This window comes from Haliaeetus albicilla, chromosome 6, assembly GCF_947461875.1.
Source record: "Haliaeetus albicilla chromosome 6, bHalAlb1.1, whole genome shotgun sequence".
NCBI classification, from domain to species: Eukaryota; Metazoa; Chordata; class Aves; order Accipitriformes; family Accipitridae; genus Haliaeetus; species Haliaeetus albicilla.
Genome location: NC_091488.1, coordinates 18061226 through 18087717, shown reverse-complemented (window position 1 = coordinate 18087717; position 26492 = coordinate 18061226). Strand labels below are relative to the sequence as shown.

The following is a 26492-nucleotide window of genomic DNA, read 5'->3' as shown; positions in this document are numbered from 1 at the left end:
GGCTATACATAAGGCTCAAAGACAAATGAGAAATTATTCAGCTGCTGAAAAGTCTGAAGAAATAACAGGATGATTATCCCAGTCTATGAAAATTATTCCCAAGTATTTGTCTTCCATGAACTGATGTCAAAATACTGTTAACTGTCTAATTTACTGTGGCAGCGTTAAAAAGTGGATGCTTCTGAGGTTCTTAAAACCAATCTAACTAGTATTTGCTGAAACACTTGGCAAATCTTACAGAAATCTTGATGTATTTGGATATGTGAACAGGTCTAGATGTGGACTGTAAGAATGGCTTAGCATCTTGGACTGAATTAAAATTTATAAAGTCTAGAGTAAATCAAGATGACATGTAAACAGAATTTTGTGTACTTCTTCAGCATATGTAGTTGTGATCTAATTAGGCGCTGCTTTTAGGCATCAGTTAAAAAAAAACATTTGTGTCAGAAAAAAATAAACATTCAGAAAATTATATTAAGTGTTTTGCTAAACTAGTACACTCATTTCCTCTTTTCCTAAAATAGGTGGGTTGTGAGAATTATATGCAAACTTGATATTTTTTTGTGTCAGGCTTTGTGCTGTGTGTTATGAATGTGGGGGGGTCTATACCTCTAATGACATATAAGCCTTTTAGCTAATTTTAGCACATTTGACAAATAGATAGAGGCCTTAGGGGTTATTATGCTCCTGCAGCGTTGTGAAACATTGCACTAGTAGCCCCACTAGGAAAGAAGCTTCAGGATGAGCTCACAACTCGTTACGTATCAGTTAATCCACATGGGAAAGATCGCCTACAAGTCCTTCAGCTGCAGGGAAAGCAAACAAACAGACAAACAAACTTCAATTTGCATCACAGTCCACCATGAGACGCAAATCTGTAGGGAAATTGGGCTTCATTAGTTACGCTGCTCCTGGAACTACTGCTTTTTAGAAAGATTTCGGAAATAAAACATAACACAGTTACACAGGGCAAACTTATGGATTTACCCAAAGGCTACACTGTGATTTAGAGCAATATTTAACAGCCAAGAAAAGCAAACAGGTTTCACAGCTGATGATTTGTGAGCACTGTGCGTTTCCCTTTGGTTTGCTGCTGGCCACGCATCTGCGTGTAGGCAGCTCTGCGAGCAGACAGAGGACCCTGATGCTTATTTATTTTTGCAAACTTCATGCTGTTATTTTGAAAAATAGAAACACCAAGGATAACTTGGGCTTTGTTTTCCCTTCCGCTTGTTCTGAGGTGGAGAGGACTGTGGGATGTTTTTAGTCTTGGCACGGAACTGCAGAAAAGTCAATCTGTCACAGTTGAGCAGATTTAATATTAGTCATGAATGAGATCATGATTTGCGTACAGTAAGAGTTATTATTTATGGTACAGTGAGCCACTGCAAGAGCTTGTGGGAAGTCATGACTAATTGTATACAGTCCCATAGCTGCCAGGGATGGATAAACTCTTTCTTTTACCTAGGGCCAACACTAATAAGTTAACCCATGACCTCTCCTCCTCTAATTCCCTCCTCCTTCTTCACATTCTCAGCAATTTAAAGGAAAAAGCAAATCCCACATATTTCTGTACTTTGGTACCAGCACAGAAACATGCCAACAAGCAAAGCATTCACATAGGTTGTCCACCTGGAACAAGGGTTGTTCAGTGGACCACGGAGAAATGTGTGTCCGAGGCCAGTCACTCTCAGCAGAACTGCTCGTGTGAGTAAAGGTTTTGCAGGGCCATGCCTTTTGATTAAAAGAAAACAGTGAATTGGAGGAAGAGCAGCAAGAGCTAAATTTGACCTGGCTCACACAGAAGTGGAAGTCAGGCACAATGTGCCACATTATCTGAAATAATGATGCAGATATTACAATTATTTTACGACCTTTGAATGAGGTATATGTATGTATACATTGGAATATATACATTATTGCTGACTTCTTTAAAGTTGAATGCCATCATTTGCAATAAAAACTGCAGCATTTCTGTTACTTTTGCTGTGATGTGAATGTGCGGACTTCCAATGATACATCACTTCAGTTCTTATATTTCATAGTATAAAAGTTTTCTCAGGCTATTTTCCCTTTACTTTATTAATGTGGAATATATTGTTGTATATGCAAAACAATACATAACAGAAGTGGGGAATGGCTTAATTAGGGATCCTCAGCAAAAAGAATCAAAGCATGAATCTCTGTGAAGCATTAATAAAAATATTTATGTTTTAAATTATAAAAAAGAAAAAATGAAGGATAGGATGAGATCAAATAAACAGGGTTGGAAATAAAATTCCAAGGCTACTATCTGAAGAAAAGGACAATAACTATGCCACTTCAGAGTCCAGGTTTATTCAGGAGTATAGAAAAAAGTATGCCTCAAATGACCAATTTCCTCTGACAAGTTTCTAAGTTCATTTTCTTTCATACTTGGTTTGCTCTTGTTCAAGGCCCTGGAGCAACTGACTCCCAGACTGTGGTCCAGGGTCTCTGAGGACACGATAAGTAGCTTGCACCCAGTTTGTGAAACTATATCAGCTGTCTAGAGTTTTTAAGGTAAAGTTCAATGATAAGGGTATAGAGTGCTCTGCTGGCCCTCTGGAGAAGTGACTGTGGTCCACTGGTCCAGAAACTTTGTGGCACACCTGCCTTTGAGAACTCGATGAGCTTTGGCTTAATTTGGAAAAGCAGTGTGTACGTGCTTATTTCCTGTTGGTTTTGAATAAGGAACATCACTGGGACCCTGCCACTGACAGGCAGGGTGCACCTCAGGACAGCACTGGGAGAAAGCCTTGGGCATATTTCACCTTGCAGATTGTCCCCTCAGGTTCCCAGTCACATTATCTTGTATTTTCAAGGGGAAATTAGCTGAGCTAATTAACATCCTTCAGCAAAAATATGTTCACATCCTCTTTCACATGTTTTAACTATATGCACTGTTAGTGGAAAAGAGAAGCGCTTACATGCAAGTAATACAAACTGCTTTTCAACACGTAGTCTGCTGAGGTGGTGTGTACTGACAAAGAAAGGCTGACACATTTCATTGGATATTTCTCTCCATTCAGCCCTTAAGGAAAGTAAAATCTCATCACATCGCAATATATAAAAGTGATAGCAGTGTTGATGTGAAAATACTAAGAGACTTTCTAGAACATAATGTTTTAGGACTGGATAAAACCCTTAGGATAGTATTACACGGTATCTACTTTGCAGATCCCATGCAACACCTATGGGAGGAGAGGTAGTTAATGTGGATGCATCTAAAACTATGTCTTCGACTTACCTTGCAATGACAAAGAGGACACAACTGACTCCAAGGCAGGCTAGGAGAACATACATCCAAATATCAGGAGAAAGAGGGTTTAAAAAGGAGAAAACACCAGGGTTTGTCCCATTGGGCTTCCGGTACAAGATACTGATTCCCAGCGTCATGAAGGGCTTGGAAAAATCAATTACTTTCTCTCTTACGTAGGTAATAGTGAGAGGAGCAACGGCCAGATCAGCTTTCTGAAAACACAAATGGGAAAATACTCATTCTTTTTCATGTTCAGCAAACGCTCTACTATTCCTTCCATTTCCCCCCCCCCCCCGAGTATTAAAAACTAAACCAAATTTGACTACAAATCTGAAGTGTGCGACAAAATTTAACATTGTTAGGGTAGTATTGGGTAAACGATACTCTGTTTCCTCTTTTTTGCAGGCAGAGGGACATTTGTGACTTTCACGTGAGTAGGATAGGTGTGACCAGGGACACGGGGCTCGGTCCGGTGCCACAGGGCAGACCGCGGGCGAGGACTGCCAGAGCGTCTGGGCAGGGACTATGTCCATGGGGACTATGTCAGAGGCTGCCGCAGGGCAGCGGTGAGCTGGAAGCTCAGCCTTTGCCATTGGAGTCTGTAGCCAAGGGGTGGGCAGGACCCATGCTAGCGCAGTGCCTGCTGCCCCACTGCAGCAGGGGAGGTTCCTCCCCACACCTGCAAACTGTTGGTTCAGACATACTGATGTGACTTCCTACTCCGACAAGTGGAAGTAAAGACAGACCGGTGGCTGTAAAAAAATGAAAACTATACCAAACATTTCATTTGGGGTGGCTTCATATAAAACACCACAGGTGGAAGGAGAATAAAGAGAGAGGGATTCAATCTTACATGATCTATGAGTTCTTTGACCATCCCATTCCACTCTCCTTTGTCATTCTGGGCTCCATATTTACCATCAGAAACTAGTTTGACCTCATAGATGAAGCCTAAAATATTTGACAGCTCCTTTAATAAGTCCAGGCAATAACCCTCGAATCTGTCATTTCCATACAAGGGCTTGTCAGACTTCTTGTACATAACATAGGGATCTTCCTGCAGAAAAAGACAGCAGACATGTAGCGACAGAAATGACGTTTGTTTCGGATTACATCAGTTTCTCCAAATTACATTAATATTTTATAAATGGATTGCAATTAGATGGAAACCAGTAATTTACCATGTCCATTAAAAGCTGATTTAGGTGTGTTAACAAATTGACTGAATCAATTAGTGATAAGCATAAGGGCCCTAATTTTCACTGGAACAGACCATTCATAGCTCCCAGGAGCTATAATTAAAGTAGTGCTTAGCAGCTCCAAAATCAGACCCAACATCTGTACTCTACATTGTCCCACCCTAAGGGGCAGGAAGGGATACTGAAGGAGAGAGAAGCCTAAGTAACAGAAAAAGAATCATAAGGGGAACCTAAAATTTTATATTCTGTAAGAAAGAAATCTTTATTGAAAAAAAATCTTCAAATGTACAAAATAGCAGTGAGTTGAGCAGGTATTCACATGAAAGAATGGAGAGCAGCATAGGTAGATTGCAAAGCACCTTGTTGCTTTTCTTTTTAAAGGATTTTGGATAGAAGATCTGGGCAAGCAGGTTTCTGCAGTTTAATGTGGCAAAAGACCTCTGGCAACTCTGGAAAAGGAGTGTAGAGGGAGCCTTTGAGCTCTTCTCCTCCTCCTGAGGAATTAGGCAGAATAACTGAAAAAAGTGGCATTACTGGCCTGGCAGAAAAACTTGTGAATACCCAGCTGCATATTTTCCATGTAAGGACATAACTCAATCTGTCTATCCACTGTTTGCTACTTTCTTTCAGTCCTCTTCATCTCATTTTCAGTAAAAAGGAAGGAGGTATAAGCACTGACTACAAAGCTGAGTATTTGTGTGTATCAGTTCTTCTGGGAAGAAAAGTATGCAGAGTTTGTCTCTGAAATATTGAAGCAAGCGAAACAATTTTGGAGGCAGAGGTTCCCAAGAGTCTTTCATTGGCAGTGGGGTATTTTTGAATCAATCTTCTGGATAGATGAATGTGTATGTTGATTCTGAGTCTAAATCAAAAGATTTGCTTGAAAACAGGCTAGTTTAACAAAACATTGTTTAGTGTGGAGGAAAGACCATGGAGCGCAGGGCTGAAGCAGCAAAGGCGACTGCGGAGACCCCAGCAATGCCGACATCCCACAGCACAGCTGATGGTGCCACCTCCGCCCAGTGAGACTTACCAAAATGGTGGTGACGATAAGTGTCCGGTTAGCCAAGGAATCCGTGATGTTGGTCGATCGGTCCTTATTGCTGTCCGTCATGTTAAGGCCACTGTATGAGTTCCAAACCCCAATCTGCACAGAAGAGAACGGGTGAGCGGCTGCCTGGCCGCAGCGAGCCAAAATATTTCACTAAATGCTCACCGCCTAGGAAGAGTGTACTGGCTCTAGTCACCACAGAAGGAGACACCAGCAGTATAAAATGCTAGAGAAGGGAAACGGCTGTAGGTCTGAGTAAGGCAGCAACATCAAATGGCTGATTTAGAAAACACAGGGAACATACTGCCCTTTCAAAAGCAGGTGGCAATGAATAAGCCATAAGAGTAGAAGGCATTTCAATACAGTGGTGTATTAGCCAATTTGCTACAAAGTGGAACATGTTGACTTTGTTTCCTGCTAAAAAATGTCAAATGTCTATTTTGAGGATTTTTTTAAATTTTGTAAATGGTAGAGTTGAAACATCTGGCAAGACCTCTCTCTTCCAATACAACAGATTAAAAGCTTGAATAAATATGCTGAAGCAGATTGATGGATGCACTGGCCTTTTGCTTCCGCTGTGCCTTCAGCAGGTGTAGCAAAGATTATTCTGTCATTTCTTGACTACTATATATGCCAGAGCTAGCAAGGTGATACCATTGCATGCACTGATCAGTATTTGTTCAGTAAATATAAGTGGCCAGAGGCAAATGCCTTTCCAGTCGCAGAGATAGTGAAGAATTCCAGTATTTAATGCTCAATCTAAAGGCTCAAGGGAAAGATCTTCACCATTTTAGTGGATTTGGATCTACACTTTATGAGGGCAGAAATTATAACCATGTTGATTTATTCAGATAAATATTTACTTAACATAAACACAGTCTGAAAGCATCTTCAGGTTTTTTTGCCTTTGGATTCACATACACAGCATGGCTGAGGGCTGATGCGAGAAAACTCCAGGCAAGGAGCTGGCTCAGGCAGTTTGGCTTGTATTGGCTATTTGTGAAGAGCACCAGACGGATGGCTTGGGGGACTGACATTGGCCATCCACAGAGCCCTTTGCATCGCTGTGCCGCTCTGCCAGCATGTTTCAGCTCTACCCAGGAGGGATCTGCTTTCAGATCCTCCCTGCTGGGATTGCCAGCAAAGCTGCCAAGTAAGTCTAAGACAAAGCCCGCTGACTTGCCCTGTGTACTGAAGGTCTGTATCTGCTGTCAGATGCTTGCTCAGTCATTTCAGACCCAGGCTGGACTCTTTTTCTTTGGTTGTTAACTCAGGCAGAGAAGGCGTTGCCTTTGTGCCAAACCCAGCAGATTAGTTTGTGCCTGCTGGGTGTGGATTTGGGGTAATAACTGTATCATCTCACACAAACTTTGGGTTTGTGTCCCTGGATACCATTGCTTTTTCCTTTCACAAACTTTTTTCCAAAGTATGCTTAATGGGAATAGTCATGCCATTTTTATAAATTATTTTTTCAAGCATTTATCAGTCATTCCCTTTGTTTCCAAAACCAGATCAGGTTGGGAAACTGATCTGGAAAGTACACAGGAGATAAAATGTTGGATATTATGATAGCATATGCCAGGAATATAGTAAATACCCAGTGTTCTTGAATTTGCATCAGGGTGGCTGAGTGAATCAAAAGCCATTCTGCTCGTTGTTACTGACTTGATATGCTTTTATTGGCTGGCAGCAGGGAAGAGGAGAACAACCATGAAGAACATGGAGCGACACAGTCACAGTGCATACAAAATACACCAGGAGCCCACTCTACATCTGGATAAAAGAATGACACTGCAGGTCAACCTTGATTAGAGCGATGGAGGAGGTCGGAGGGGCACTGGAAGAATGAGGTCAAGGTAGTACATCACTATGGTGAATCGGGGGGATTTATTGCAGTTTAGTGACAAGTTTGAGAGGTGTCATATGCCCTTCTCAGCAAGCCTGTGCTCTGAACCAATTGTAATTTGGTTTAAATCAATTCAGCGTAACATGAAATGCCTAGAGTCAAAAGCAAGATTGGTTCAATAGCGTTCTGCATGTCAGGTAGGATGATCTATTCACCAGTAATGAGGGAAATGGGGGCCTTTGTGCCTTAGCCTGATTCACTGAAGATTAAAACAAGGTTATTAAGTATGTGTTTTATAAGAACATGAAAAGAGTGCTACAGGACGCTTTACACTGGTCTACTCTGTAGCATTAAAATCCTTCCCAAAACAACACAAAGCCAAAACCTTTCTTAACTGTGTATGTGGGAGAGGTTGGAAATAATAAGATCTGTGTGAAATATGTACAAAATCTAATTCTAATTGTTGTAAGAAATTTTAATCTTGTGACTCCAGAACACTTTAAAAGTGGTGAATGCAGTTGTTACCTTCTCCTTACAGAATGGCAACCGTGGGTTGTACCTCCAGTGGGGAGCAGCGCATGGAGATGATCTCTGACTCCCACTTTGGTGCCTCTTCCACCAGGCAGAGGCACCTTACATTAAGAGAGGGATGAGATTCCTGGGGTAATTTAGATCTTTTATGAACAAGCTTACAATTTCAGTATGTTAGTGAATGACAGCACACACTTAATCATCTATATTATTTTCTCTAAGGAGCTAATAACACACTCGTCAAAATTTTGAGTCTACAATGCTTGAATGTTGCCTGCACAGTATGCATTTTGTGGGAGGCAAAAAAACCCCAACCCTGCAAGTTAAAACAGTCCTTGTTGCTGATGCTAATACACATTCGAAATGGTGTACATTTACCACTCATGGTGAATCTTAGGTGAATCAGGAAGGATAAGAGCTGAGAAAAGGACTGCTTTTGCTGCAGCCAAGAGCCTCTCCTTAAAGAGGGGGAAAGCATGGCTCCCTATAAATAAAATAATAATTTTAAAAAAGATTTTGGTGAAAAAGGTGAATCCTGCCAAGATGTTTTTACTGTTTGGAATTACAGTGTCTCCAGTTGGGATGAAGCTTACTCTACCAGAAAAATTCATACTCTCAGGTAGACTGTTGTCTCTAAACTGCAATATGAAAGTCGCTATCAAAACCCAAAGGATGAGTCTGAAGACCCAGCCCAAAGGTTTTTTGCATCACCTGTCTGTGTACAAACCTTCTTCCACACTTTATATAAATGATTAGAAACCTCGCCAGCAGCCTTGGTATAGAGAAAAATAAACAGAGTGCTTCATTAAAAATGAAAAGAGAACCAGTCTGGAGAGCTGTGTGGGACCAATTACATTTAAAGTCTCAATTAACCCATCAGCAATTACCATTCAGACTCAAGCCAGTGTACGCAGAGCAAGGGACAGCGCTCTCTCCAGCTGACATGAGCTGGTGGCGTTACCTGTGTTCTGGATTTTTGGACACCCATAGCAGCCACCTCCCAGGCGGCAGTGGAGGAAGCCCTGCGGTGCCCGTTGGGAGCCCATGTTTGCTGGCTGAGGGCTGGGGCAAGGGAAGAAGAACTAATCTAGTCTCAAAATCATGAAGAATTTTTAACATCTCAACTCGTGTTGAGGTTATTACTCAAGCAACTTCTTTCCTCTCCCTCATGTCACATTTATTAAAAGCAGTACATGTAAGATAAGTCTAGGTTTTATCTTTCTATCTATATATGAATTTACCACACCAAGTTCCAGCTGCAATAACTGAAGATAATGTGCACTTAAAATAATTATTTCCATCCAGATAATTATTGTCAGTCCCAAATTCCTACTCCATACCTCAAAATGCAAGGTATGTGTTATAAAATAATAAAATAACCTTAGTAGCTCTGTTTTAACTTTGACTTAAATAATCTTGAGAATAGCGTTTTTTACCCCAAGCACAGGAGATTCAAGCTGAGGAGAATGGACTTTCCTACGCCCCTGTCAAATTAGCTTTTCGTCATTGTTTTACGAAAGATCCGGTTACCTTTTCTGTTCCTTCCTCCTTGAGGCTAATAATGTCCAAATCAAAATCCTTCCGTAAGCCATCCGTTTTGTTGAAGGTTATGCGCCCTGTCAGGCCATCCCACCGTGCCTGTGTGAACAGAAAAACACTCTTCCCTGTAATGATTAGTAGGAACTACTCTGAAGCCATAACAAATATTGTATTTTAGATTAACCGTGGCATTGAATCACTTCCAAGTAGTTTTTTAAACATATGTGGCTTTGTTACTTTGATAAAAAACACTTTCTTCAACTTTTTTTGTTATTTAGTTTCTCTTCAATATGTTTGGTATTTTACAATCAGGCACAAGTTTCTGACAGTTTATATGTATATTGATTTACATATGTCTAATACTGTATAAAAAAAAATATACTGAAGAGAGAATAAAATATGTATTACACATCCCCAAAGACAGGGCAGCTTTGCACTGCATAAGAATTCACTAAGAAATTAAAAAAGGAGTCTGCTTTGTCCAAGCTTTGGGTCTGAAACTTGGAGTACAACAGCCTAAATCTACCAGCCTTGCTGCAGTGATCCTCTTTACCCCAGGCCAGGACCTTTTAAGTTCTCCAGGAAAAATGGGTAACAAATGGCAATCAGTGCTGAATGGGAATCCCCAGAAGGTCCTTAAGGAGGGAAGGTCGCTAACTATCCCAAACCACCAAAGCTTTCTCAACACTTTAGCTGTGCATTTCCTAGTCTCATGTGGTAGACACTGCCTCTGCTACTCAAGGCTCAGAAATGCAGATTTTTCCAGGAAGAGATAAACAAAAGAAGGGCTTTTGTCATTCATGCTTGATTTCTTGGACGGGTTGTGGTTAAATGTCCCCCACCAGCACTGGACTCCTAATGTCCTGGACTTTGTTGAATTGTTTCACTAATCCCTACTCAGTTTGCATTGCCAAGGAAGAAAACACAAGTTCCCAAGTAAGCAAACAAGGTGTATCATTCCTAATAAGAGCACTGCCACTGCCTGTGCTCACAGGTGTTGATGGCACGATGATGATAGTTCTAAAAGCAGGCTTTCAGGAAAAATTCACCCAGTCACAGAGACCTAATCAAAACTTTGTAGTATAAGGTACATGCAAGTCTTACGTATGCGTTTGAAGTACAGCGCACAAGTTGCATAGGATTGGTTTTGGTCCAAGAATTTTACTGTTCTGTTATAATTAAGTGAAATCACATTTCCATTGTTTTAAACGTTAGCATCAGGAGTAAGTTAAAGCGGTGGACTTTGTACATCAGTCTGTATAGCCATGATGATTCCCTGTGCTGGGGAATGCTTATTCGGTACAGCAGGATCAATGTCCAGAACTAACTTTCTCCACAGTTTAACTTTTCTGTATCTTGTAAGCTTCCCAGAAAGCTCACTTTCTTTTAAATGAGATTTATCTGTCTCACATATAGCCCCCATTTTTTCCACAAAGCTGAAGCTTATCTATAAAAGAAAGTATTTGATGGATTTCAAACTGCAGATGGTTTTTATAATCTATTTTTGGGACCTCCCACATTAGATTAAATTCTTCAAAGACACAAGAAAGGCTGATGATAAATGATGGCATAGTTTCTTCATGTGTGTATAATTCTTAAATTACAAGCTTTTCTACTGCACATTGTTATTTGCTTCATTTAATTTGTTGTAGACGGATGACATTAGGAAAGCTGCATTAAAAATCAGCAGACTTACAGAATGGTGTCTCCCCTTTCTGTTAAATCTAAATTCTAGCTCTGAATCTGCAGGACTTAATCTCAGATGCTGGGGTGTTATCACCATGTGTCTCAGACAAATCTGGTGCATCTAGAATTTTGTGAAAATATAGACGGATTTTGAAGCATGCTTAAGTAAAATAAGAATGGACAGGCACAAATGCAACAAACTTGCTATGAGACTTTCCATCTTAATGACACAGGAACATACAAAAATCTCAGCTGTAAACAGTGAAATGCTTGTGGTTTTGTATGCTGATATATTAAGATAGCAGGAGGAGACACATACGAATGCATTTCATTACATAATATCTCTTTTCCAGTCTGTCTTTTTATTACTCTGACATGACCTCCATCTCTTATTCATAAAGATGGAACATTTTAAAAAATATGATCTTTACAGATCAATTACTCCTCAGAGGGCAATTTGCTTCTGTGAAATTCTCACATTTATTGATTATATATCAGATGCTCAGCTTCTCTGCTAATGTGATATGATCTTGAATAAAGGAACTAATATGTTATTTTGGGAAATGGTATCAGGAGCCTACATCTCCATTCTTGTAAAAAAGATTTACATGGTGGAATGCTAGCTCAATAGGCATTGGTCCTTCTACTCCTACACTAAAAAAAAAGGAAGGAAAAGACATTACAAGATGCATAAATTTCAAGGTAGCAGAGAAGTGCATATAGCTTTTGTCTAACTTAAGTCCCACTAGACCATCTAATAATGACCCCAAAGTGACTTAAATTATAAACAGGAGTCAGGGAGTATTTCTCAGAAGAGTTAAACTTAAATGTTGAAGGGGTTTTTCAGACCCTAATTGTAAGGCACACACTTCAAATACCATTTGAATTCTAAGCTTAATTTCTGATTTTTATTTGATTTGTTTTATTTGTTCTAAATAAAAATAAAACATTTGGGTTTGAGTCCAGTGAGCATAATTTTACTTCTGACTTCAATACAGTTGTGGCTCCTGTGTGTGCAGCATGTCTAGACAGACAGGTGATGTTTCTTTCCTGATCAGAAACAAAAATTTTCCTTAAGAAACAAAGCGAGGGATGAGCTAGGAACCTACGGTCCACCCCAGGCCTTCTGAAATCTGTGGTAAAACTTCCAAGCTTTTAATATAATTTGAGTCCTAAAGCACAATGGCCTGCTGCATGCAAAGACAGTGAAAAGTACCATTGCTCCGAAATCATAGCTGTGTACCACCACTTCTAGATGCCTGTCAGGTAAATCAAGGATGCGAGTGCCTACTGGGCGCTGTGTTCAGGCAAACAGAATAGGCAGCAGTTGCACAGTTCTTAAATGCAATTAACAAACAGAAATGAAGCAGAACTTTGTGAATAGTCAGAAACCACGTGACTCTAACACAGCAATGAGATTTCATGCTTTTATATGCAACATTTATAGCAATTTTAATGTTTCTAGTGACACTTGTGTTAAATGTTACAGGATATAATAAAAGTTGAATCAGAACCTAATCACGTAATTCATCAAAAGAAATTGCTTTTTTGCACTCTGTCCTTGCTTTAATATTAGAGAAACTAAGGGCACAATTTGAAGCTTTTAGGGAAAGAATGTATTTTCGATTTTGTTTGTATAATTTTGAGTAGAGCTTGAAGCTTAATTAAAAAATGTGATTTTCAGTGGCTTCTGTTTGTAAGGTCCTTTGCTTATCTTAGATCTCATTTATGCAAGGTTGCAGGCTGCCTCTGACAACAGAACTGTGAGGAAATGCTGTTCTTTTGTGAGTTTGGTTTGCAGCAGTAGGGCAACACAGTGTTCATCTGAGGCTCAAAATAAGGTCTCACATTCTTCAATACTGTGTTTTATCAGATAATTATTGCTCCTACTTCTAAGTTGTAAACATTTGATAACTTTCTCCTGTTTATTAAACAAAATGGGGAATTAACCCAATATGTTGGTTTCAACTGGTAGTTGAGAAGCAAACCATACAGGACCAGCAGCTACTCAGACCCTTTCTTACTAAGTGTTGAAAAGGTAGTAGATAGAATAGATTACAGATAAGTCTTCAGTCATCTCTGAAGGCTGTCAGGTACCTGACATGACAAAAATATCCAAAGCAACCTAATTAAAATTGTGAAGCTCTCTATTTTTACTACTTTAAAAAATTAAGATTGTGGGTTGTTGTGGTTTAACCCCAGCCAGCAACTAAGCACCACGCAGCCGCTCACTCACTCCCCCCCCATCCAGTGGGATGGGGGAGAAAATCAGGAAAAGAAGTAAAACTCCTGGGTTGAGATAAGAACGGTTTAATAGAACAGAAAAGAAGAAACTAATAATGATAATGATAACACTAATAAAATGACAACAGTAGTAATAAAAGGATTGGAATGTACAAATGATGTGCAGGGCAATTGCTCACCACCCACCGACCGACACCCAGCCAGTCCCCGAGTGGCGATTCCCTGCCCCCACTTCCCAGTTCCTAAACTAGATGGGACGTCACATGGTATGGAATACACTGTTGGCCAGTTTGGGTCAGGTGCCCTGGCTGGGCATGAGAAGCTGAAAAATCCTTGACTATAGTCTAAACACTACTGAGCAACAACTGAAAACATCAGTGTTATCAACATTCTTCACATACTGAACTCAAAACATAGCGCTGTACCAGCTACTGGGAAGACAGTTAACTCTATCCCAGCTGAAACCAGGACATGGGTAAACTACAAACTGAAATCTGGCATTAAATATTCAAATTACAATATTGGTTTACATATAAATATATTGATGGAAAATTATAACAACTAGAAAATGAAGCTGACAGCTTCTAAGAGCTAACACTCCCAAAGCTTGCTATCAGCGCACATGACCATCATAGGGTCTTTATACCAATTTCCACTTCATCATCTTGAATCAATTACTATAGCAGCCTTACTTTCAGCCAAGACCAATCAGTAGTTTAATCACAGAATCAATTAGTTCAGCTGCTACCAGACTTATTAAGGTAAAACAACAGGTACATTTCATATTCTGTTTCTTTTGTCTCTACCAGACCTCACTTGTATTTCCAGATTTGTATTAGCAAGATATAACTAGATCAAGAAATCATAATGCATAGTATATATACTGCATTGACTGAGTAAATATTCAGCTTTATGATATAGACTCAATGGGATATAGCCAATTTTGTAGATACTGTATTGTGCTATGGCACACAAAATGTCAATCTTTCTCAGACAAATTGATTATGGTTTTATTATGTATTTGTTTTTTCTTACTCAATATAAGTTCATCCAAATATTTTAGTTAACTGTTTATCTGCCTATGGTGTATTTTCTCTTTTGAGTCCAGTGTCACAGTGACAGATACTGGATAGCCATGTTTCAGATTAGAAAACTTTAAATTTTTCAAGGTCCTTTTTAAAGTGTTCAAAGTGCCCTGGCAATTCAAAAATACAAAGGCATAATCTGATTTTAACTTTTTAAACTATTATGTTTAATAATGTTTCATAATGTGCAGACATTTCTGCTCTTCTATTGATATTCCACTTATTCCAATAACCTGTGAAATAAAAGTTTTTCTGAACCTGTTCTTTAGACCTTCACTTGTAATTAATCAAGCAATCTCTTTAGAGTTTCAAACTCAAGTTTTAACCTTTTATTGTTCCCACTGTTCAAAAAGACCCACCCATTTTGAATGTGTCAGAGCTAATGTTAGAAGAAAACATGAGACACAAATATGCACCCCCAAATGCAAAAAAAAAAATGACTATATCACTTACAAAATATGCGTACATATTGAATCTGCTTTAAAAAGTAGAAGGAGAAACTGTCATAACTCTTAACAAATTTTTAAAATATATAGACAAAAGGAGTTGATAAAACTTCTGAGTGAAAAGCCAAGAAGAAAAGCTATTTTAGCACAGTATTGTGGCAGAAAATGAACTGTTCTGTTGTTCAGCTCCAAAACCCTGCACAATACCAAGTTCAAGCCTGACTTTGTGCAAGATATTCAGACACTTTGCATCTGCCACTGAAGCCTGAATTATTGTTTAATATTAAAGTATCGTAAACTGATGATAAACAACATCTTGTGTGAAGACTATTCTTGGATGTAAGTGCAATGCTAAATGACAGTCGTCTTCATTCAAAAGCCTTACAAATGCATGTTGGGACACAAAAAAAACCCTACTGCAATTGACTTGAGAAATTCCCAAAGTAGATGATGGGCCATATTTAGTTATTTATTTTGTAAAACAGTCTCTGCTTTTTTTATTTCTCTCTCTTTGCTTTTTTGTTGTTTTTTTTTTTTTTCTTTCTCTTGGTCTTTATGTGTAACTTGAACATTTTGAAACCTTATCCTGAAGGCATGCAATCAGCAGAGTTTTTCTTCAGATTTAATGGGAGCTTGGAACAGAAATTGGTTAGCTGGACTCTTCAGTATGGGAGAAGTACATTCAGAAGCTAGAGTGAAGTCTAATCGAAGATAAAAACATTTTCCTGTCTACTTAGTCTTGGCAATGGGATTATCTTGATCTTTGGTAGGTTGCTTTCCCAGGCATGTTAAAGGTAACCTATAAAGGCAAGTAATTGGGCTGATTTTTTTATTTCTTTTTTTTATGATGGATATATAGGCCAAGTATATTTGTATTTTTAATTCTTGGTGTTATAATCTGTTTATTTATTATCAGAATTTACTAGGCAAAACTGAACATCAGTTATTGATTTAATGTGTAATTCTAATTAACCACAGTTGTGAAGTAAAAGGTATTAACTTACACCACCATCATGCCATTGTTTTTCTTTCTTTTTTTAATGATGAATGAAACAATAGAAAAAAATTATTGGCAATCATCTGACCTGGAATTCAGGAAGCATTAGTATTCAACATAATGAGCAAATTATGTTTGCTCATTTACCATTGCACAGTGGCAGAGACATGCTAACATCATAGTCTTTTTGGACCTATAGATCTTCTAAAATGAATGCATTATGTGTTTGGACTGAGATTAGGAAATTCATTCCGCTTCTATGCTGGTCTACCAAAATGAGCAACTTGAAAGGAAACCAGTCTTGATCTGAAGAGAGGCTTTACATTATAATTTCCTTTAGCCACCATCTCACTAGAACATTTTACTTCAGCTAAACATTAGCAACCTAGAGTGAATGACAGCAAAGCAACCTCCACAAGTGCTAGTGTCTCCATGCCACTTCAGGTGCGGCATCCTTCAGCTTTTACGAAAAGGTGGCAGATGAGTACATATGGGGATCTCAAATGGCATATCAGGTGTACAAGAGTGACAGACCTGTTCTGTTTAGCCAACATTACCTGCTTATAAAGAAGGTGAACAACTACTTTAGTTTTGAACTGATAATCCAAAATTTCTGATGAGGGCTGTGGTGCTCACTGACATCCAAATGCAGAGGTGGGTGATGTATCTCCTCCATGGGGTCTTAGACTTATTACAGAGCAGAACTCTTATGGTTACAGCATTACGGACAATGATTAAAGCACATATACAGAAGACATCAATTATGTTGCTTGATGGCAAGGGACAAGGCAGCGAGTGAGCTCTTTTTCTCATGTTTTGTTTTGGTTTGTTTTTTTCCCCACTCCAGACTTTTGCTTCTTGACTACAAAATCAGATATCTGAAAGATTTATAAAACATAGGCATACCTAAACCTACTGTGGCCACATGCCTAGAATACCATAGATCACTTTTCTACAACAAAATCTTCCAACACCGTAAATAACATTACCACTGTACACTAACCAAAATGGTAATGACTAAGGAAAAGGTTACTTTAATTTTCCTTTGGTTTTCTTTCCTTTTGGAAGAGAAAGCTCCTGCTTTATCAGAGTTGCAGAGATAGTTGATAGATTTAAGTGATAGAGATACTGCTTCTAGTTACAGTGGAAATCATAATGTGCTCTGAGCTACACATCAACTTATCAGCTCTTACAATTAATCCTCTTATTAAGAGAGATCCTCAAGGATTATGGGATATAGTGAGGTAGGGTATGACTTTTCCATTATCCTGGTCCAAATCTAGCATAACAGATGTAATAAAAAGAATTTCAGCATTCACCATTACAGGGTTTTATCTACCCCACTGAAAATCATGATGCTTCATAGTCTCTGTACTCAGAAGAGATCCAGGACTGTTCCAGTCCTAGGCTTTTACTAAGCAGCACTGGCATGGAAAAGAGAAGGTGCAAGGGAGGCTTGTTCTTAGGAAGGTGTTTAGGCAGCTGTTATAAGACTGAGAACACCCCTGCCTTGAAACAAGAGAGAGAAATGGTGGGTAAATAGAGAAGGAGGATTTCTGAGGAAAGTCACAGGCTGTTCGGTGAGCCACTCAAGAACACTCATTTCCAGAGCAGTGGCTGAGCTTAATGACATTCTGGGGTAGTGATATGAAAGGGGTTTGGTGTGACAAATTTGACAAATGAACCCTGACTACTTGAGGATGACGGCTTAGGTGAATTCATTTCAGAGCATATGTTTGAAAAGCCTTTGAGTTCCTGTAAAGCTTACACCTACCAGATTGCTTTATATCAATACCAGAGATGAGGGAGTGGGCGTGAAGAATCAGAAGGGAAGGTCAAACTTTGCCAGTTATTCTTCCTAGTAAGAGCAGAATCTATCTTACCATGTACGAACATGACTGTCATTGAAGTGTCTGGGTGGGATTACTGTTGACTACGAACTTGGAAACCATAAATTTACACTACTGCGTTAATGGGGATTGGGATCCCATTGTAAAAGATACCGCTTGCATAGGTGAGACAGTATGTAGAGAAATCCTGTTCCACACAGCTAACAGACTAAATACACTAAGTACACAAAAGCTGTCATCCGTCTTTTACAGAGGGAAATCACAGCATTTCCACCTACAGGACATTTTCACCTAGATTTCAGGTCCTACTGCTTTTGTTTTAGAGTGATGTGGTACCTACAAGCATGGATGGTGAACAGCCTGATCATGTCAGCATGTTGGAAACGCCTACCAAGCAATGACCAGTTTTGCCTTATCAGGTAACCATGGCACAGGTTTTGGAGCTGTCCTGAAGTGATTTGCTCATGGCTGCATAGAGTCCATGGCAGAGCCAGGAGCCAAAGCCAAAGCTCTGGCAATCCCACCCATCATCCTGAATGGGAAATGTTCTCCCCAAATGAGCTGTTGTCCTATTACAGTGACATCGACCCCTTGAACAACACGGATTACAAGAGGCCTGTCAGGGCTTCATGTGGTGCTTCACTGTGTCATTTTCACCTGAGATAATGGGACCCAAGGGACTCATGGCAAATCTGTGAATGAGTGAGTAGGAGGCTGTGCGGTTGAGGAACAGATTGTTTCAATGGGAGTACACTGCTCCAAAACCTAAATCATCTGCATTTAACAGTTATCTTGTAAGCTATTTGCAGCAAAGACTGTGCACAGTGAGTGGCTCAATGGTGATGTGACTAGGGCTCCTGGGAGCTTTTCCAGTACAAATAAGTATCATCCAATGTAGGCCATGCACTAACACTTAAATCAAAATATCAGTGTCCAGTAAATGATGAGCACTTTTAGTAGCCCAGGACATGTAAAATATGTTCTGAAAAAAGGTTTTGTGTAGCAAATATCAAAATATCCTCCATATATTCAGATAAAATCACTTCATAGTAGTTCTTGCTCATTTTTTAATAAACAAATCTACTTTCCAGGTAATACTTAAGAAAGTGAAAATGGAATGGAAGAAAATATATATAATATTTTTGTCAGATTTCTTGTTTTGATTTTAGATATCATAGTATTAGAACCCTGCAGATAATTTTTTATCAATTCAGTATGTATTTATTCTTAGTATGCAAGTTCTAGGACCATTATTTTGCAATCTGTGCATAGATCATTCCATAAATTAAGTGATTTTCCACTTGAAATTTGATTTCAGGATAGGAATCCCTATTGGCATTAACCTTAGCCATACATTATCTTCTTCGAAAGCTGACCTTTGTTTCTTAATAAATCATAATGGGATGCAAGTCTAGCAGTTGTTTTGTTTGGTCTTTTAATTAACAGTTTTCAGTTCAAAGTAACGACAGTTATAGACTTATACCAGAAATGTATCCATTACTTCATGCATAAGAAGTAAGTTTTTAAAAAGTAAAACAAAGCAAAATGTTTGTTTTAATTAGGGTGGATCAAATCCTAATATCAAATTATCTGGTGAGAGAAGTCCTACTAAAGTAAATAACTGCTTTTTCTTTGAATTAACTAAATTTTGCAGTATCGGAGCCCAGAGAATAACTGCAGACAGTATCCATAGATGCTGTAATTGACTCAACACTAAAACACAATGACAAAGATGCAGCAGAAGAGATGCTATTTTATGTTTTGGAGCTGAAATATTGTCATCTTTTCCCAGTCATGTGCATAGAGATTTCTGTGCAGCAGATACATTGGGTGACTGACACACAGATCCTTCCTCAGACAGCAGGGGAGATGGTGAGTTCTTGGGTCTTCTAACATCCAGAATCTTGTACTGCTCACTTCTTTTTTTGTTTCATTCTGTAAATTTTTAGTCCCATGAAAATACTCTTACATGTTGACTTTGGTAGTAATAATAGACCATGACACAAAAGAAATGTTCTGTTCTCTTGCAAGATGTTTTGTGCTCCTTTGTTTGGAGATGCTGCCATTTTTAACCTAAAAGAATTGATGAATATCTTTCCCTTCTGTCTTATTTTAAATTTGCACTTTTTCTGTAATGAAAAATCTTCAGTTCTTTCTTCTTCCAATGATGTTCTATGTTTGTTTTAGATTTTGTTAGTTATTATCAAGAATCCCCTGAAAATTACATCCTGTGATTTCATACCACTTAATCAAGACTTTGTGCATTCCTGTCCCTTTCTCAAAATGTTAGTCAGCTCATCAAATTTGGACAAAATCAATCTGGATGTGGTCGTGCCATCGTCAACTCAATAATTCTGTCTTCTGTTCCTTGCACTGGAGCTTCGCAGGAAATCTAGCAGTCCTGAGGAAGGTTGCTTGCTTCCTCTGTGCCAAGAGAAAAACGAACTGGTGGGATCTTACCTGCACTGGTAGATTCATCAGAATGAGAGAGTAGGAACTTGTCATCCATCTGAAGTGCTGGGTTTATGTCAGACAGTTCAGAGATTTAAAGGATATATACTTTTAAACATTTACTTGCTGAAAAAAACCCAATATCTGAGAGCTGCAAAACAGCACCAAAAAATGTGAGAAAACAGAGAAACCTACTACTTTCTTATTGTAGATCAGCCAGGTCTGGAATAAGCTTGTATGTAGCAGATACCTCAGGACAGACAGGAGTTTCTAAATCATTTGTACACTCAGCACAGGTGAGGCAGACATGCAGCTGGTTTTGGGGGCACGTATGGGTTAGCAAGTGACTAACACACTGAATCACCTTCACTCAGAAGAATTATTATAAATAAGTTGAGCCAGAGGCTTGAAAGATATGCAGTCATAGCAGTCCCTGTCTGACCAAGTCCACCCGTCTTGTTGCTTTCTGTGGTCATTAGTTTACAGGAAGAAGTGGTTCAACTCAGAGGATTGTCAAGACTTTTTCCTGTGGTGCAGGTCTTGCCAGCTCTTTTTGTGGTGAGTGGAAATTATAATGCCTCCCTGTTTCCCTGCCTTCCAATTATGCTGATGGAGAGGCCTCTTTCTATACAGAGCAAGACTATTATTTGCTTAAATGCCTTGAGTTTGGAAGAAAAGATTTCAGGAGTTACATTCTTCTGTATATTGGATAAGGATGGGTTTTTTTTTTTTCTTTTCTTTTTGTAAAGAAGAAACATGAAATAAAAACATTTATAGCCAATGTAATCAAAACAGAGTACCACACTATGAATTATCATCACGGTTTCAAAAAGCAGGCAAAATAACAACCTAAGATAATAAAGATGGCCTTGCTGCATAATTTCATTTCTTGATGCTGAGTCAGTTGTCCTCTTGTACAGGGAAGGACTGGATGTGTCCTTTTTTTTTAATTAATTTTACTCTTGAAGCAGAGTGTCATCCACAGACCAGAGTCACACAGTGCTAGGTGTTTTAAAAACTGTAGAATGTGTTCAACATTTACAGTACTCTTCCTGTATACAAATAAGCTAAATTCAGGTCTCATTTTAATCTTTAACAATGAAAAATGATGTGAGAATTCAAGCAGGCTTCTTAAGGGACTTGAGTTACTAACCCTTGTCTTTGTTACAGGCTGGAGACATTCTACGAGGCATACCACTTATTACTTGTAGAAACGAGAATCAGCTAGTGGAGGGATGGAAAACCCTTTATAAATTCTAAGGAAAGAGTTTCTTGAGCTTGAAGGCATTTGAACGAAGTTGGCTTTCCAGTCTAACTGGGACATCTTCACTCAGAAGAATTGTTACAAATAAGTTGAGACAGAGGCTTGAAAGTTTTACGGACATGGTAGTGCCTGAATGACCAAGTCCACTTATCTTGTTGCTTTCTGTGGTCATTACCTTAGCCTACACAAAGAATTGGTTTAGCTCAGGGGATTCTTGAGAACTTTTAATGCCACACCACAAAAGGAAGGCTGAAATAAATTGAAATATAGATGTAAATGCTTCAGATTTCTTTTAGTCTTTGAGATTTGTGTGTGTGATTTTGTTTGAGGGGATTTAATAAATCTTGAGATAAAGTCTGCATCTCTATCTTCTGAAATACTTCACTATGTAGTTGTTCTTTAATTGTTACTAGATTTGAGTGAGGGAAGCTCACACTGGTTTAGATGATAATTGAATAACAGACAATCATTATTTTGGGGCTTATCTCATGCTTTAAAGGGCATATGACCAGGGAATTTGATCATTCAATTATAAACACCTGCTTCATGTTTACACACATTTTCCTTTTAGGAAAGGTGGAATCATTCTTTCTCTCTCTATTCCCTCTCTGAAGAGAGACGATGACCTCCTTTTCCTTTCTGGGCACAGGTAAGATGTACTCTCTGCAAATGCTCCCATACAGGCCAAAAGATTAAAATATCATTTAGATATGAATGACATTAGGTCACTGAGAGACAAAAGCTTCTGACAGGGATTTACTTTTCATTAAAAAGATCTTAATGAGCTACTGTAGAAGACTCTTGATCCCAGACGGTGTATTTTATGTAATATCCTCCTTCGCAGGAACTAGCTGATGATAACTCTGACCTCAAAGCCATTCTCAGGGCTGGGGGGCTTTGGTCAGGTTTGCTTTTCTCTGCAAATTTCCAAATGTTTCCTACAATCAGCATTAGCTTTTGAGATCTTTAGAGCATAGCAGATTACTCTTTTTGTGGCTGTGATTGATTATTCCATAGCCTCAGACTTTTTTGTTAGTGCTTTTCTCCTATAGTCTTGCTGGTAGCACTTCAAGTCATGTTCATTAAGAAAAATAGGCAGTGGATCTTCTGCTGCTGTTACCTGATACACTTACCTGACGTCCTAAGGTCGAAAGAGGAGTATTGTCACATTAAACTAGCCATCCTTTGTTTTCGTGTACTCTGAAAATTCAGAAACTGACTCCAATGCACACGCATTCAGATCAGCATGAATCAAAAGGCAGTATTTTGCCCTAGGATGTCCACTTTCCTGTTGCTTTCAGGAAGAAGCTAACTTGTGTATACCTGAGGACCAGATATGGCCTGAACCTTGACTTCCCAACAGGACAGTGACAGGCTGAAAAAAATTATTTTGCCATCTGCTGAGTGAAGAGAGAAGCAGCCTATGGGCTGCTATACAAGTCAGAGGCTTTCCACCTTAACCTCTGCTCACCTCCACACAGGTTCTGAGGTCCTTTCTATTACCATCAGCCTGGTGTTTTACAGCATTGGCCCACAAAGCAAATGAGATGACTGCAGTTCTTATCACCAATTTTATCTAAAGCACAATGCAAAAACCCACCATGGAGCCACTGAAGTACTTTCTAAGCTCTAGCACCTGCACCACTCATTGACTCATCACAGGCAACCTCTTTGTCTGAAAGTTGTTTATTTAGACTGCAGTACAGAATATTTGTCTTCAGACCAGTCTGTAAAATGCCTTCACAGACTGTGAGTACGATATCACAAAATAGTAAATTGTATTTATGTGGGCCCAAACTATCATTCTGCCTGCTTGACTTTTTTTCTCCATACCTATTCACTTGATTACTGATTTATAAAGTTCATCTATCCTTGTTGAGCAAACCAGATCCTAACATGAACTAGGGAGGTCCAAATGTATTTGCTATTTAGTTTCCAACACCTGTTATAGCCTTTTCAGGAAATTTAATGCTGTCTTATTAAACCTTATCCTCTACTTTTAAAAACCATCTTTTTTTTAGTTACAACAGAAACAGGAAGATAAGACTCTCAGAGTATTTAAATTGGTGTTTTACTGACCATGAAAGACACTATCTGCAAAACAATCAGATTAGCTCACATATCTGACTCCACGCAAGAGAAGCTAGCTGTACATGATAAATGTGAACTGTATAACAGTTTAAGCTTTGAAGTGCATGTGCTGAGGTACATCTGGCAGTCTTGGTCAAAGTACTTCTTCTGGCTTAGGATTCAGGATCCTTATGCTGTATACTTAGCATCACCCAAAGTAAGTAGGTCACCACTGTATAATTATGCAGGTGCATTCACTGATACAAAGTCTTTTGCTAACTTTCAATTTCATTATAATTATTTTAAAATGCACCAGAAATCACATGAGTAGCAATGCTACCTCATTTAGTTTGAGGTTGAGAAGCAGAAGAGCAAAGGTTCCCACTTAGATCAAATTAGAAGGGAGGGAGGGAGAAGTTCATCTTTATTACAGACACTTCTGAGACAATTTTCTCCTGTCTTTTGCTCTTCCTGCTACAGTCTTCCCACCTCCTCCCCAGTGGGGGAGCTGGATGCAGCATGGTTGATGTCAGGGTGAGAGAAATAACCTTTAGCAGTACTGCTTCTGTGACTCCTCTGGATGTTCCCATGATTGTGTTGCAGTGAGGAAAGTATCTCAAAGCTTCCTTAATTATTAAGTTAGGTCCCTGAGTACTGGGGTAACTCTTGGCTTTTTTTTTATACTTTCAAAGAGAGAAGCTTACAAGGAAACCTTAAATTCATAAAACAACCTGTGTGGAGGGTACTGTTTCAGTAACTTTCAATGCTTTCTGTGTAGGTGAATCACCATGTCGTATATTGCCTATGACAATTCTAAAAAATTTGCTTAGAAAGGTTTGGAGAAGGTGATGACAGCTCTTCTACATGTTCTGTAACCACCACATGTCTTGTCTTTCAGTTTGCTCCTACTATATTTCTGGATTCAGGTGTATGCCCCAATGTGCTGCCACCACTTACTGAGGTACAACCTCAGCCTACAGGTCCTGTTCCACCTACACAAGTGTTAATGAATGTGGTTTTGATAGAAATCACACTGTCATGGACAAAAACTGGGGTAAAAGATGAAATATACATAGGAAACTCCACATAATTTCCAATTTTCATTTCACACGTTTCCCTAAAGAAAAACTTTCCATTTGAAATCCATAATAAAAACTGAACTTTTGGAAGAGTGAAGGCATTTCAGCTAACGTGTATTTTTTTAGAACATCTGTGGATCAAACCAGCTCAGTGATGCATTCTTATGAGATAGATAGTGCATGACTTCATGAAGCAATTTATTTCTTTAGAAATACTGGCTGAAATATTTTCTGGATATTGATTACTGATCAAACAATCTGCAAAACAATTGGAATTAAGTGGTGAAACAAGGACAGAGCTACAGACTTGCTTTTCTTTCAATTTCTAGAATGGCTGCTGTTAGTTGCCACATATTTTTAGAAATTATATACAACTGTTATATACAATAATATCATAACCATAACATTAACCAAACAAAAAATATGGGCAGTCTTATGGTGTGTTAGTCTGAGATATTATCACACCTACAGTTTAGCAGTTTCTTTTTTTCAGAGACCAGGTAAAGTCTCTACCAGAACGCAGGCCACAGCCTTGTATCTGAATCAACATTTGCCTGCTAAGAAGGTGAGGAGGAATTGGGCGTCCAAGTGCCAGAAACCAGAGCATAGCATATGACAAAGATCAGGGAACAACAACACAAGCCAGTGCAGTAAAGAAGAAAGAAAGGATTATGCTGACCATAAGCAGATGGTCTATACTCGCCTCTTTTATCAGATTCATAAATCTGGGCCCAAAACGCCACGGCTTATGTCTGTGGCACTGCAGGGAGCTGACAGTCATTTGGGATGCACGCTGGGAGGCCACTGCTACCATGTAAACGGCATCGTACATCAGAGCTGCTTCGGTCTGCATGAAAAAAACAGAAAGGCTTTCTTTAATATATATCTTTGTGCCCAGTCCCTGCTTTTCTCTACTGAGTACTGTTCCCTCAGAGTACTGTTATGGAAAAGGTCCCTACTGGGCTCTCCACGGACATCTGAGATGCAAAAAAAATCAATTAATTTCAGAGTATTTTCAGGTGAGTGTTGGGAAGAAAACTACATTGGGTAGGTACAGGAAGAGAGGGGTCGGTGTGTCCAGTGCAGGAAGGAGCACACGGGTAGCTCTGTGGCATGGAGGGGAGTTTTAAGAAGCCTCAGGTGTTACAGCAGCTCAGGTCTCATCCTCCAGGCATGTCTCAGGGCTAAGCACTTTGCAGTACTCAGTCTCCTATAGTTTCCTCATGGGATTTGCCAAAGACTCTCAGCACCTCAAGGTGTGTCAGTCAAAAGCACCATGCAGGTGCTCCAGCCAGCCTCTGCCCAGCCTGCAGGCTGGTGTGGCACGGTGGCATGGCATGGGGCCACGTGGGAGGGCTGCCCGTGTGGGACTTGTACTAGCTCCCTATTGCCGCTCTTCTTGTGGCTCTTGTGGGATTGCTTTCTTCCCCAAGGGGTGGGCAGGCCCTGCTTGCCAGGGAAATTAATCCCACGGAGCACCTGGTAGGTATCCCACTGGACAGTTATCTACTGTCTCTAAGTGTCTACTGCCCTCAAGGGTTTTGGCTTTTGGCACAAATGTGTGAAATGGCCCCAGTGAGGTTTAGCCAGGGATGTTCCCCTCTCGTACCTCCCACACCGTCTTAGAGAGAGAGGTGAACTGACCTTTTGAGGTGCCTTTTTTGATGGTTAAGTTGGACTTGTACATTTAACTTCTAGTTGTCTGAGGCAGGACAGATGAATACAGCCCTTAAACACCTAAATATTACTAAAATTACTGGATGCTGGTTGTGCATCTGTGTTTCTTTTGAGAATGGCTTTATTGGTTTAAAAACATGCCCAGTAAGCCTCAAACTGAGATCACACACCCTGTCACCCTTTATCATAAGGAAGTT

At 39.3% G+C, this 26492-nt stretch overlaps 2 protein-coding genes across 8 annotated transcripts in view; both read right to left on the bottom strand.

Annotated features, from left to right (window-relative positions):
• Positions 1–26492, bottom strand: part of CCT8 (chaperonin containing TCP1 subunit 8) — a 336809-nt gene that overhangs the window by 191023 nt on the left and 119294 nt on the right. The gene's annotated exons all lie outside the window — the stretch shown is intronic.
• GRIK1 (glutamate ionotropic receptor kainate type subunit 1) overlaps positions 1–26492 on the bottom strand; it is a 173970-nt gene that overhangs the window by 28227 nt on the left and 119251 nt on the right. For 4 of the 6 annotated variants that reach the window (XM_069785260.1, XM_069785261.1, XM_069785255.1 and 1 more), the window contains exons 7-12: positions 25322–25465; positions 9438–9545; positions 8635–8679; positions 5513–5626; positions 4134–4337; positions 3269–3492 (exon numbers count right to left, since the gene is read on the bottom strand). In XM_069785260.1, coding sequence (XP_069641361.1) covers positions 3269–3492; positions 4134–4337; positions 5513–5626; positions 8635–8679; positions 9438–9545; positions 25322–25465 — 839 coding nt within the window. The remainder of the gene's footprint in view (positions 1–3268; positions 3493–4133; positions 4338–5512; positions 5627–8634; positions 8680–9437; positions 9546–25321; positions 25466–26492) is intronic. The other 2 variants (XM_069785257.1, XM_069785259.1) reach the window with 1 other exon arrangement.